General features: G+C 45.6%; 1 protein-coding gene across 4 annotated transcripts in view; it reads right to left on the bottom strand.

Annotated features, from left to right (window-relative positions):
- Positions 1–14972, bottom strand: part of sh2d3ca (SH2 domain containing 3Ca) — a 47815-nt gene that overhangs the window by 31340 nt on the left and 1503 nt on the right. For 3 of the 4 annotated variants that reach the window (XM_084034632.1, XM_084034633.1, XM_084034634.1), the window contains exons 3-4: positions 14848–14972; positions 11867–11906 (exon numbers count right to left, since the gene is read on the bottom strand). The exon at positions 14848–14972 is cut by the window's right edge. In XM_084034632.1, coding sequence (XP_083890758.1) covers positions 11867–11906; positions 14848–14972 — 165 coding nt within the window. Of the gene's footprint in view, positions 1–5215; positions 5352–11866; positions 11907–14847 lie in introns of those variants that run through there. The other variant, XM_084034635.1, reaches the window with a different exon arrangement.

Below are 14972 nucleotides of genomic sequence, written 5' to 3'. Positions count from 1 at the left end.
AACGTTGAGCGGGAAGAAGATAATTATAATGCTGAGGGGCATTCCCATCTCTCTTTGAGCAGGTTTCCTTTGGAATAATCCTTCTCCGTCACCGGCCTCTGTTTGTAAAGAGCCTCAGATTAAATGCACGGCAGCATTCGCCGTTTCTTCTGCCGTTCTATTTTAAAGCTTTTCCTCCGTCATGTCAAGAGACGGAGCGGACGATTACGCGAAGCACTGAGCTAGAAAACTGTGATCCTGGCCTGCAGCGAAACGTCATGATACGTTTAGCTGCTACCATTTTTTTTTTTTTTTTTTGCATTTTCACTTGTTTGAACAAAGAGCACGTCACACACTTGAGTTTGCTGAACCGTGCAGTGACCCGAGGACAGACAGCCTGGCCATATTTATTCAAATTACAGTATTTATAACTTCACTCTAACGACGGGAGCTCAGCTTTTAATTTGGTACAATCAACCGTGCAAACAAGTTTACATTATTTGACGAGAGGCTCAGCGAAACCATATGTCAACGCTTCTGTTAATCCCCATTTTTATCTTTTTTAGGAATTGCCCGTCCTACCTTCCAGCGTGAGCTGCCTTCTAATGACCTGCAGCTGAAGGACCACTTCAACTCACAGGGTTTTCCCTGCCTGAGCACAATGTGTCAGACGGACAAAGCGCCGCTGAAGAATGAGATAGCAGCGGACTCTTTAGTGCCGTTATAGCTAACCCAACATTTCCTGTGGCCGCTTCACAGTTGGAGCCTTTAAGTGAGGACGATATAAGGCTTCTGTTTGGCTTGGACTTTAATAGGTTGTCATCTATTTCCTGGCAAACCAGCTAGAGGTGCATACGCAGCCGACTGGACTGGAGTGTGGGATCTGCATTGCTGCTCAAATTCTCTGACATCTCCCTCAAAGAATTTAACTGCTTATTTTTTCAGTAAATGACCAATTCCTTAAAGTGTCGAGGCAGCTCTTGTGATCAGTTTTCTCTCAGAATTAAAAGGCGGGAGTAGCAGGATGTTATTATAGTGCTGCCAAACCTGTAAAGGAAGTCGAGGTGGATGAAAAAAGATCTGATTTTGACTGTTGATTGTTGCCCACATCTTGTCTCCAACATGCTGGTTTCTTGAAACCACTAACCAAATCTTAACCACAGATGTGGCAGATTCGATAACGTTTCATGTGAATCGTTTCTGAGAGAGTTTCTGAGAGTTGAAGGCACAAACAACGTTGTCCTGCTGGCAGGGGCGCCAGATCAGAACATTTTAGTGATTAGGCATCAGACTTGTTTAAAGGAATACGTCACCGGTGTCAAAGAAGTAACTGTTGATCGATTCATACCGGCTTAAACTAATCTTTCTCTTCAGCTAATGCAACAAACTCAGCAGAGAAGAGCTGAGACGCAAGAAATGTGAATGAAGAGACAAATTTACTGAATGGGCACACACACACACACACACACACACACACACACACACACACACACACACACACACACACACACACACACACACACACACACACACACACACACACACACACACACACACACACACACACACACACACACACACACACACACACACACGTTCCATATTACTGCCAAAAACATCACAGTGCTCTAATGAGGATATGGACTCTGGAACAAGGCAATTTAAGCGCAAACACACACACACACAACACACACAACACACACAACACACACACACAGAGACACACACAGCTGTCCTTCACACTATGAGCCTGAGGGTGTGACAGGCATGCACGCCAAAAGAGGATTTGTGGTGAAAAGCTTTGGGGAGGAGGGCGAGAGGGAGAGAGAGAGATAGGAGCAGTGGAGAGAAGGGGATTACATGGTGAATATTTCAATACTAAAACATACCAATTGGCTTGGGCTCCCGTTCTGGCTCGGACAGACAGAAACACACACGTACATAAAGGCATTAGCGGGGCCATATCTTCTACAGCTAGCTTAGCACTGCCGGGACAGAGAATGGGGGTGATGGGTAAAGCTAATACGAAGCAATGGGCCCCCCGGGGATCTGACCGACAAGCTGATTGCTGGTTAACCTGCTGTGACTGGCTGACCAACACAAGCTCTCCCTTTCAATTCAAGACTGTGGCATTTGGTAGAAAGTCTAACTTTAGACATCCATCACTGGAAGAAGTACTAACTTGCAAGCGACAAGCATGTATGAAAACCGATAACGTCAAAATACAGACAGTGAACTGTGCAGGCCTGCAGATATTTTATGGAGTGGAGGTACGAAGGACATACAGCCAGAGGTGCCGGTTCAATTTCTGTTATTAAACTGTGACCTTCTCTTGGGACTAAAGCATAGATGAGACGCACAGAAGGGACATTGGTGCAATCAAACTGGCCAGTTTCATATATATGATATATTTGTTGCAGGATTTCTTCCTGCTGCATGTAATAAATGGAGCTCTATGATGATCTAACTTGTTTACATCACTAGGGCTGATTCTTTTACACCATTTTTATTCTTCTAAATGTGTGAGCTTTCCCAGTTTATTTTCATTATTTAAAAACATGATTAAAAAATCAACCCAGGTTGATGGATTGCAACGCCAAAACCTCGTGCACCTGTGTCACCATGTGCACAATCAGCAGCTCATTTGCATTTACTTCCAATTTGTCTCTTGGCGTCCTATAACCAGAAGAATATCCTCTGGGCTCCGCTCGTCATGACAACCCTTCACAACAGAAAGTTGCTGAGCAGTGTGTGCGGGGCCCGGATGGCATGGAGGTGCCATGTTGAGAGGTTGGAGGTCGACAGCAGCGCTCCAGATACAGTCGGGCTGCACGAACGCTAAAGGACAGAGGGAACCGGCTGCTGGCTGGCATGACGGCTGCCACATGCTGTTCAGGTCAGCAGGGAGTGAGGCTACAGAGATGGAGTCGAGTGGAGCGGGAGAGAGAGAGAGAGAGAGAGAGAGAGAGAGAGAGAGAGAGAGAGAGAGACAGAGAGAGAGAGCGAGAGGGGGAGAGGGGAAAGTGGCTCACAGAAAGAAAGGATTAACTTCAAAAACAATTTAAGTAGAGGAGGCATTTCTGTGTATTTGTGTGTCCGTGCGTCTGTTAATGCATGTGTGTGTGTGTGTGTGTGTGTGTGTGAGAGTGTGTTCTATGGGCTCATGGGGGGGGGTTCAACGTTTTAACATTGCAGGAGTCTAGTGGACAGTTACATTGTCCCAGTTACATGGATGCATTGGAAGCACGGGGTCTAATGCAGACACAGTGGTTAAGCTGCGTGTTTGTGTGCGCGTGTGTGTGTGTGTGTCCATAGTTAGCATACTGCAGTCTAGACCAGGGGATCAAGTGTAATCTCTCTCCACTGATACAGCTGATGAACTGTCCCCCTGTCGTCGTATTAACATCATCTCTGCATGGTTCTTGTGTAACAGCACAGCGTTATCAATACATTATAAATACTACTTGTTTTATGGCATTTGACCTATTTTTGACTGCTATTGTAGTTTTGAAAACTCAGCGACTAAATATAATGGTGAATATATTCCATAGTCTTCCTGCTGTTCTTACTGACCATTAACGATTGATGGTGCAGTCCTTACTGCTGGGAATAAAACACTGATAAGAAGATCACTGGTTACCCTGAGCTTTCACAGGTTCACACAGCAGTCAGGCTAGCAGCCAAGTTATCTTCTCAGATAAAAGGAGGACTCGATCACTAGTTGCGGGCGTCTAAAAGAAAGGCATGAGTGTAAACATGAGGTTGAACGACTCATGATTAAAGTATCACTTCCCCGCGCGGCAGCCGTTGTTAGGATTCCACGACGCACTATTGTGTTTGACAGGCTATGTTTAATAAGAGCGGAATCAGGGGAATCAATATTGGTCCGCGGGCAAAATTGCACTGTTTGTAAACAAACGCAAGTTTCAGGGAATTAAGCAATTATTTCTTTTACAATAGAGAGGCTCCCACTTAACTCCGACGATTCGGCGACTGCTAATTAATTTACCCCCCCCCTCACACACACACACACACACACACACCCCCACCGCAACCACCACTTCACAGGAACCCCGCGACAGATTCAATTAAAATAACTTAATGACTGAGCTTTGAAACGTTTCACTCTAAACAAAAGCAGATGCCTTCAAAAAATGTTAAGAAGAAGAGGACAAAACCACCAAAGTAATCCCACGAGAAGACGGCGACTGTCTTAGTTGTCTTGGTCTTAGTTGCCACGCTGATGATGCCGCGCTGCCAGGGACGAGGTGGAGCACGCCGACACCCAACATGAGGATTACTGCCCTGAAACGCAGTTAAACCGCGCACACACACACACACACACACACAAACACACACACACACTCCACCGCTGTCCCGTTCAGAGCCGTGATTATAACAACACAGTGAGCTGCAAACAACGTGGCAGGGAGAAGAGAAGCTTGTACATGTTCCACTCAACACTTCAGTCCAGCACCGATACACGACCGCAGGCAATAACACAGTTGCCCTTATAGTCTACCATTATTAAGAAGTCTCCTTCTTTCTCTGCAACTCAACTCTCATATTTGGAACAAATTCTCTGAGCTTTACAAACAAGAAAATAGACAGAAAAGTTGCTCCCTAAAACAGCATCAAATATGAAGCCAAACAGACACAGAAGCATTCCGTATACACATCCAAAATATACCGTAGGTGTCATTTTGTCCCAGGAATAAAGTCAGATATTAGGTTTCAGGCGTGAAGCCAGAATTAGACCAGTAAAACTGAGACGCTCCACTCTACTGTACCCTTCACACTTCCTCTTCCTCTCATACACAAACACGCAAATAACAAACACGTATTCCCGTGCTCTATTTCCTCTCTTTAGTCCACAAAACCCTTCTCCTCCCTCGCCGTTCCCCTCTCCGTCCACGCCGTGATTTCACACAGTCCGTCTGACACCCGAGTACTGTACAGCGTCTATGATATCATCGGTCCGCCAGCCAGGAGGGCTGACGTTACCGGCTGCCGGGACAGGAGAGCGAACACGCACAAGCACAAACACACGTGCACGGACGAATGCGCCAAATGTGAGGAAACTTAGATGGGTGATTAAATCCGGGCACACTAATGACATATATACATATTTGATATCACGTAGTGTGAGCACTTTGTTACACACAAGGAAGCGCTGACTCTCTGCTACACATGCACACAAACAGAAACACACACACACACGTTGATGCTCACTCACCTGCACCTGCATGAAAGACCCCCGGTAGAAGCAGCATGCTGCAGCCGACAGGGCACTCCACAGACTACACCTCTCCGTCATGGTGGGTGCACACCTTCCTCTGCTACCTTTTCCTCAAACCTTTTCTCCTTTTCCTCTACTTTACCCTCTCCCTCGTCTTCTGGTCCCCGTCTCCTGACCTCTTCTTTATCTCTACCCCACCCAGGGTGTCCAACCTAAAAAGAAAAACAGCCCCTGGGTTAAGCCTGTCCCACCCCTGCCAACCTCCTCGCCTGCCTGCCTGCCTGCCTGCCTGCCTGCCTCTCAGCCTGGCTAACAGCCCCTCAACATAGTCCCACCACTACAGAACCGGACTACGCGCTAAACAGCTAACACCCGAGCTACAGCCTGCAAGCAGCTGCTGGTGACCACATCAGCTATAAGCTACGAGCGAGCCGCTAACAGCTGGTCCTGATGACAGCTAGAGATATTACGGCTCCTGACATCTCCGCTGCTCCTGCGCTGCACCGGCTTCTGTCGATCCGGCTCTCGCTTCGCTCCCTCTCTCACTGCACTTGCTGCACTTCACGCGGCTGCTAGGGATTACCTCATTGCTTGCTGATGAAAGGAGCGTGCGTGGGGGGAGGGCGGACCAGAGAGAGAGAGGGAGGGAGGGAGGGAATGAGGCCGGGGGGGGGGGGTGTACGCTAGCAGGGACAGAGAGGAGTGCTGTCGAATTGCAGGCAGAAACCCCACCCACCCAACGACCCCCGCTCAAGTGCCGAGACAATGCTGACATGGGGTGGAGGGTGGGTGGAGGGAGGGAGGGAGGGAGGGAGGGGGGGGGGGGGGGACTTCGGACTGAGTAAAACAAGGAGAAAGTGAGAAAGGATAGGAGGAGAGAAAAGAAATATAGTGAAAAGATGAGCTGATGAATGAAAAAGATGCGGGTGGAAGGAGGGAAAAGAGGAATGCTGCCTCCCAAAGGAATCTAACCTTTCTTTTGCCAAGAAAAGAGCCCAGCAGGGGTGGCCCCCCCCCACCCCCACCACACACACACACACACACACGCTTGAATGCAAATGTATGCCTTTTAAACATATACAATGTACACCTATATATATTATTAGAGATGGCAGGAGCTACAGAGCTGCTTCCTGTTGTGAAATAATGTTGATATAAAAAAGATATGTGCAAAATATGATATGTGTGTGTGTGTGTGTGTGTGTGTGTGTGTGTGTGTGTGTGTGTGTGTGTCTGTTTGTGTGCACAGCAGAATTTAATGATGCGTCTCTAAAAAGCAATGCAGACTGCAGCTAGACAGCTCATTATAGGCTGAAACACACAGGCAGGTGTTTCAAGGATAACGCGGTGTGATTTTCACCGGCCCATTTCACACAAACAAACACACACACACACACACACACACACACACACACACACACACAGAGGAAGATTTCAGAAGGGGTGGGGCTCTCTCTCCAGAGGCCTGACTGAGTGACATCATTGAGGACGCCTCACCATGGCAACACTGCGAGAGAACTTGACAGCATCCAGAATTCTGACACTGCATTTAGTTGGGTCTGCACCACTGCAGGGAGGCATGAGGCAAGACAGCGACTCGACCAAAGACGGGGAGAAATATGCATCGAGCCAGGTGACCAAAACTCCTGCACTAATTCTTAATCTCTCCTTTTCTGACTTTGTCTTCAGGGTCATCTCTGCGCCACGCAAACACACAGCATCACATGACGCCTGTAATCACTCCGTTAATCTGCCTCTTGAATGCACACTAGCGGGTCAGAGGCAGAGAGAAAAGGCCGACAGATAAGGAGCTACAAGATACAGGATGGATTCATTAAATGCAGCGACTCCTCTCAATGTAATCTCAAACCAACCAGCGCTGGATTAGACAGATTACACAGCGGGGACATACATAATCTTATAGAGGGGGCCCTGTGCACTCCTTCCCTCAATCCCCCTTGTAATACCAGGCCAAAACAATCACAACATACAACATGTTACATCTGGATGCTGCTGTGCAACACACACACACACACACACACACACACACATGCAACCCAAAATGCATTGCTGTGGAAATCTGACAACATGATGGATGCAGGGTTTAAAGCGTAAACTGTCCGCTATATAAGTTTAGCATTAAAATAGTTAAATGTTAGGGGTCTAATTTCTACTCAGACAGGCCATAATGAAAATGTATTACACTGTAAGGTCCATTAGCTAAAAGCCACTCTGCAAAATTACTTTCAGAAACCATATACTTTTTATATCACACCTCCTAATCTTTTTAAAAAAAGGAGCGTTTGGATCTGCACAAGTGAGAGAAATCCTGCTAACATGAGCACAGACGCTCTCACTGTTTGAGGCTAAATGCATTGTGAGGCTCCGGCTTGTGTTCCCATATGTCAGTCTGCATCCTCAGGTGAATTCAGTAAAGTCAGACACAAATTCAGTGTGGAGCTGGAACATTAAAGCGAAGCCATGGATTCACCGCGACTGAGTCACAACGTGTTCTCTGGAAATGGTTGATATAGAGAAAATGAGCTCCACACTATAACACTAGGTAACTAAGAGGAGCTATGTCTTCAATTGAGCCAATAAGTGACTATATTATGAATATATTGTTAAACATTATCAATCCCTTACAGACCTAAATATGGTCAATTCAAAAACTGTAATCATTCTACATATTTAACACATTATTAAACTGAGATGTCGTGTTCAGTAGTGCAACCAGCCCAGAGTCGGTACTGTGTGCCGTACTGCATACTAGTTCATAAAGACGGGAGTCACCATGAGAAAGTAAAGATCACTGGATGTTACGCATTTCATTATGGAGATAAATGCAATTTATCGTAGCACACATCAAGTTTGCCCCATTTTGTACCTTTTGAGGAGACTTAAGAGTCTCATTCTTACTTTACTGTTTATTCTCACTTCTTCATCTTGAATCGTCTGTCTCTTACTATCCTTGCTTCACCTATTGCTTCCCTTTAATCTATTTTCCTTTCATTCTCTGCATCCGACCCGAGTCACAAGACGTCTCTACGGGTCTTACAGTTATCCATTCACCGAACCCATCCTCTTCTCTTTTCAGCATTCCCTCAGCTCCCCTCTCCATCCCACCTTTCCCCAACCCTTCTTATCGCAGTGCTCCTCCCCTCATCTCTCCCTACTCCTTATCCAGACCTCTCATCACTAGCCCCGACCTCCTGTCTTTCCCTCCCCTCCTCTCCTCTGTCCTTCCCCTCTCCTCCGTGGCCTCCACCTGCCCCTCCTTTCACACTTTCTATCTCTACATCTCCTCCCCTGCTTGGAGGCGGTCTTCAGTTAAATATTAATTAGTGAGCCCCATCCCGCAGACTGATAGGGAGCACAATGGAGAATCTCTGCATGTGCCTGCAAGCGTCCCACTAATCAGCATGTGTGTGTGTGTGTGAGAGAGAGAAGAGAGTGTGAGAATGAAATGTGTGTAAGTGCACGTGCCGATCAAGATTATACATGCACACACATCTTTATGCGTGTCCGTGTGTGCAAGTGTGCGACTCTAAAAACAAAGGCCGGGCTCCTTGGGGGGTTATTGGGCTACGGCTAATGATCTGTGTGCGTCTGATCGCCATCAGTGTGTTTTCACAGGGTGGACCCCCCCGTGTCTCCCCCCCCCCCTTCACCGACTGGTTAATCCGCATCGAGCCACCAGATGTGTGTTTCAAAAGGCCGTTTGAAACATCAGCCTGCGATAATGATGCAGCGAGAGAAAGGGGCCTGGTGGAAAACGCTGTGAAAAAATGTTTTTTTTTTCCTCAAAAAGGAATTTAGGTGTGAAATAGTGCAATTAAAAATCAGCTGTCCTGCTTTAATCACATTAAAACGACTTAGCCTTACACAAATGTGTTGCTGTAGCAACTAGACACATCCTGAGCGTGAATAAAGCAGTGTGTAATACCGTTTTAGAGAAATCAATGTGCCATTATTCTCTGCCTTGTGTATTGCTTAGTGGCATGGGCACGCTGACCTTGAAGTGGGTGGACAAAATAACAGAAACGCTGAGAACAACATACCCCTATAGTAAATATATCACTTAAGACTGATACGTGTTGATTCAACTCAGTGGCTGCAGTTAGTGAACATAATACGCAGTCAGTGTTGCTGATGGTGTAGTTTTGAGCGCCGGGTTTGTATTTGGCATGTGGTCATAAGGTTTTTTCAGACTTTCCTTTTGAAAACATCACATCATCTAACTCATCTAATCATAATGGCGAAGGCCGTTAAACAATAAGCCATTAAAAGTTGAAAACCAATTAGCAAAGTGTGCTTGCTGATAGTTTTTTAGCCACACTAGTGGTTCTGCCTGATGGATGGTTGATGCCGGGGGTAATAGATATTGTACTGCATTTGAAGGTACTTCTGTTATTTTGTTAATTATAGACGTTCCATAATAGCGTGATGTTTTTTTTTTTCCTCTTTTGATGACCTAAATAAACTGGTTTATGCAAATAATCTCATAAACACACTGTGTGTACTGGAAGTGTGTGCAGACGTGTGTCTGTTCTGGGTCTTTGTCAGTCTGTCTGAACGGTGAAGGTACAGCAACTGGAGACTTTCCAGGGGCGTGTTACCGAGGGTGACGGTTTACGCCCCCCTCTCATTTACAGAGGCGCCACATTAATTAATCTACTGTAATATTCACAAGCGCTCACACACGTACATGCACCCACAGGGCACTGCCTTAATTTAATCAAGCAGGCACACAGACACACACGGATTTAGAAAAAATCAAACCATTCGCATAATCAAACATGAAGGAACGCATAAATACGCAACTGAGCCCCTTCACACACACACACAGTTTTTTTTAATAACACCAATGTGACTCTAGTGCCAGACGTATGTTAATAAACCACCCCTCCTGCCCCTCCCGTCCAAGTAGCACCAAACCACTAAATAGGACGGCAGACAAAGCAGGGCTGGGCTGCAGGCAGACACAAACGAAACCGAGCAATTTTGGTTACTTTATAACACTGTATCATCAGGCCGGTTTTATTGCCTGATTATTTTATGATAAAGCCTTAAAAATGAGTAACGCGTCCTGAATGCTTCCGGGTTATTCTTACTTATAATATTTTCTTTGAGCATATACAGAGATTTGATCAGCTTTCTCACCTTGTCCCAGTTTTCCTTTCATACGTGCGACAGTGTGCGTGTAAGTAGATATGTGTACACGTGTGGGGGACCGTCTTTCCCATTAGAACAGGGAACACCGAGGCCAACTCCTGATTTAAACATCAGCTGTCATAAATGTTTCAGGGAAGTGGTAGGAGATGGAGGGATTGCTGGCAGCTTTTAGTGAGTGGGTGGGGCGGCGGGTGTGGCTGTTGTGGTGTTGGAGAGCGAGACTGGGGAATGGGACACAAATTTGGGTGACGAAACATGACAGGGTTTGGGATAAACAATAATCCCACTAAAACGTCTTGTTTTTTTAAATTCAAACCTGTCTCTCGCGCGTTCAGCCGATATTACACACACGGAATATTATGAAAATGAACATTAGACGCAGTCACATGTCAAGCATGAAAGTAATGGCATATAGTCTACATGGGGTCACCTTGCCTGAAATAAAGACGACGTCACTAACGTCATAAAAAAATGAATACACTTTTATAAAATAAAAAATTCAAGAGCTGCGGCCCTATTTCAGAAAGGACCTTCATCTACCTGATAAAGTGAGGATTAAATTAGCTTAGTAACGATCTGGCTCCAGTAAACACCTCTATGTGTTTCCTAAATGTTTCCTGGTGCTAATAATCAGTTATGGTCATAAACAGCAGTAAAACAAACCTACTGCTTTAGGATTTAATGTTTGAGGAAGACAGAGCGAAGGTGATACAGGAGTGGATTCTTTCCATGTGCTTGCAGTGTGGTGGGATTTAACTATACTCAATGGGTTGTGTTCAGAGGAAGTTGTATATATTTGTGATACAGAAGGAATACAACCTTTACCACTCGTCTGAGATGGATAATCAATAGAAAAACTGATCCAAAGAACTCAACATTTCACTTCTCTTCTTCTCTCTCTTCTCATTAATTTCCTATTTGAGCTTCACCTTCTTGTCCAATACCTTTATTAATATGCATTTATGGTGAATCCCCATCATCCATCTCCAAGGTCACGAAACAGCCTCACGTGCTCTCTGAAGGAGTCCCCAGCTCCGGCGCGTGGCGCCACCTCCTGGCTGCCGCGCAGACTGCTCGCCGGCGGCGGCGCAGTGCTGACACGGGCACTGCTTCACTCCAAATTCAATTAGGTAAATGGCAGACTGAATTAGGCTAAATGCAGAGTGAGCCTGCGGAAATGAGCATAACTGTTGGAGACTAAAGGGCTAATAATCGGCCACAATTACATGCGAGCGCTCACATTAAAAATAATCTAATTCAATAACATGGGAGAGAGAGAGAGGAAACTACACCTTGTATCTACCGGCATCTCACTACGTGTGTCTGCATGCGTGTCACGAAACCTTGTTTCATGGAGAGGGAAATATTTCCAGTTACATTCATCTGTGCAATAATACCACATATTGAAGGACATAAACTCTGACTGAAAAGGGAACGGAGAAGGGCACAGACACCTGGACGGAGTTGACTTACCTGCACATATTCCGCCCGGCTGTCTGCTGGCTCCATGTGGCTGAGGAAACAGAAGGGGATGAAAGAGGGGCGGTGTTAGAACAGAAAAAAGGCGGCAAACTTCTGTCGAATTGTGTGCACACTAAACACACGCTTCTGTGTTTGATCTGCTCTTGTAACAGGTGCAGCATGATACCACAGACAAAAAAACAACACGCCGGTATTCCCATGACCCACATCTGCAGCGGCCTCTCCGCAGCTTCATGGAAAACGGACCAAAAACAAACTCTGAATACGGAGCGGGCCTCTCAAATCTCTCGGGCGCCATAACTCGCACTTTTACACTCATGATGCATCCGGATCATGTGTCAGAACTCCCGCTGCGCCGCGGTCTTGGGAGCCACACTGCGGGTACTTTGTGATACGGAAAGCAAGCTCAGGCTAAAGGGGCAATTACACTCAACGGACGAGTTTTGAGATCAATCAGTCAGCGCAGCTTGCTATTGAATGATGGGTCTCATAGGGCCCCGGAGCAAAGCTGTGTTACACATGACCACAGAGAGGCCAGATCAAAGGGTCCCATCATGGCAGCCGGCTCGGGAATGTTAAGAGGTCCCACGACAGAGGAGCTCGACATTCCCTTCATCAGCTGCTCACGCACTTAAAACTTTTTCAGCAAGGGTTGTACAGATGTAAAATATTTGCACTCATATGACATCAGCATTGATCCAGAGTGACTGAGCTGTAACTAGAAAATACCATTTATACAAGCAAACATCGCAGATCTAGATAGGCCTATAGAGCTGAAGTCCATGTCAAATATACCAGTGGTGGTAAAAACACATATTGACATGCTTTGTATTTATGGTCTGAAATGACAGAAAATAATTATTGCAAGTCGAATGTGGAGGAATAATAAACCTTTCATATGCAAAAACAATAAATCCACATCTTATGCAAAACCTCTCGTAGTTGTTTGATTACAGTAGCAATCCAACCTTTATTTAGTTTATAAATAATGTTTCCAAAGAATAAGAGTTTATTTGCTGTAACTGACTATAAACAGCACAGTAACCTAAAGGATACTTTTATATTTGACTTCCTTGAACTTATTACACATAATTTGTCCTTAATATTATTTATGTGAACTTGAAGCTGATATTATACTCGATTGGCTTGATATAGACAGTATTTTCATGATCAATCAATCTGCATGTTTTCTTGATTTGATCAATAAAATGTGAGTGAAAAATGCCCATCACAATGTAACAAGAGTCCAAGTTGGAAAACTTTGTTTTATCTCATCAACAGAATAATAAAAAAAAATCAAGATGTGACCACAAAGGTTATCCCATTTGAGAAATATTGCAATCTTCGCTTGAAGAATAAAACGATTAGTCTGCTGCTGACGATTTTTCTGCTGAACGATTAATCGACCTTTTCAAATGAGTGCCCCAACTATGGAGTTGTCGTGCACGAGCCAAATCTACGGATCAAATTAAACTGTGTGAAGAGCTGCACGAGGGCGAAATGGACAGTCAGTCGAGCTGCCAGGCGGAAGGACATGTGCTTTAGCGCTGAGGTCTTACAGCCATGTTTCCCACGGTCTCTGCCCTGAACTAATGGGCTGATGCTGCACGCTCTCACATGCGCTGCCGTGCGTCCAAGCACAACTGCAGGCACGCATGCACGCGCACCGTAAATCCCACCGTAACGCGATACACGCGTGCACGCCGCTAACATGCGTGGAACATTGGTGGCGGGGGGGTCATGTGTGTCATGTCATGGGAAAGCCCAGCACATGTTCTCTCCTCAAACTCAGCAAGTAAACTCCTGACTGTGGAGAAACCCACGACAACATTAGGAAACGCACGCGCAGCACGCACGAGTGCTCCGCGTCAGAACTAATCAATGCAAAATAAGAAAACATCGGATCAACAGTGCGGCAGCTTTCCAGCAGCATTTGATCAATACGAGCAATCAATATCACCTGCCGCCTTCAACAAACTCCAGTAATGAATCCCGCCGCCGTCTCACCTCACTCTAGTCGCCCCAGGTGACCAGTAGTCCGGTCCGCGGCAGAGTCAGCGCAAACGTGAACTGTCCAACTGCCCGCGCGGGTCCACGCGCAGGTAACAACCAATCAGCAGGCCTCTGGCATCCAGGCTGCCCTGTTGACCCCGCGGCTCCTTCAATCACAGCAGCGGGGCTTCCCAGGATTTTAACCAGGCCGGCAATAATGACATATCACTTCCCCAGTATGCAGCATGGACACAGTAATCTACATCCCTGTTGTACTTGAGCAAATATGCCAAAATAACAATGTAAAAATAGTAAAAAAAATAAAAAAGGTCTTCATTCAAAATGCTGCTAAAGTGAAAGTAAAAGGTGTTCCTGCAAGGCAGCCTCTGTGAATCATACGTAATGTGACCTTGAAGGGCCTCAACCAGTTATAAAAGCATGCAAAGACTGAAGAGGGGAATCTTTGGACAATAAACATGATCAGGTGTCCCACCTGCATTCTGCTTTTTTTAAGGGGGCCATAAAACGAATGGCTGGGAACCACTAGTTTACTCTTTAACAACATGCTGTATTTTATAAACTGATCACAAGTAACACACAATGGAAATATTAAAGTATCATGAAACTTAAGGCCTATTTATGGGAAGAACTTAAGAGAGTAAATGCACTGCTGACTTCGAGACAGGGCCTCAAGATGAAGCAGGAGCCACCTTAACACTTTTATCACATCAGTTAATATGCTTTAGTGGTGCACACTCACAAATTGTCTTCATGAATTTTGTTTTGTATTATTAAAGCTTGTATTAGCCAGATAACAGCCTACTGTGTATGCCTAACACATCTGGGTCAACTATACTGGACAGGCCCATACATGTATGACACTCTCCCTTCCTCACCAATCAGTAAAAGTTCCTCCTTCAATTACCTTATTGTCTCAATAGGAATGAAAATGTTCACATAAGAAAGAAAAACATAATCACCAGTAAATGCTTTCAGCATTTCCTCTGTCCAATCCTCCTGTCAGCTCCCTGCTCCCCACCTCCTCCTGGTGGACAGATAAAAGCCCAGACTCCAACCGGTGATCGGGCTCCTTCCTGGGGTCCAG

This window comes from Eutrigla gurnardus, assembly GCF_963514095.1.
Source record: "Eutrigla gurnardus genome assembly, chromosome: 19".
In the NCBI taxonomy this organism is placed as follows: Eukaryota; Metazoa; Chordata; class Actinopteri; order Perciformes; family Triglidae; genus Eutrigla; species Eutrigla gurnardus.
The sequence above is the reverse complement of the archived record's forward strand: the minus strand, read 5'-3'. Positions and strand labels throughout refer to the sequence as shown.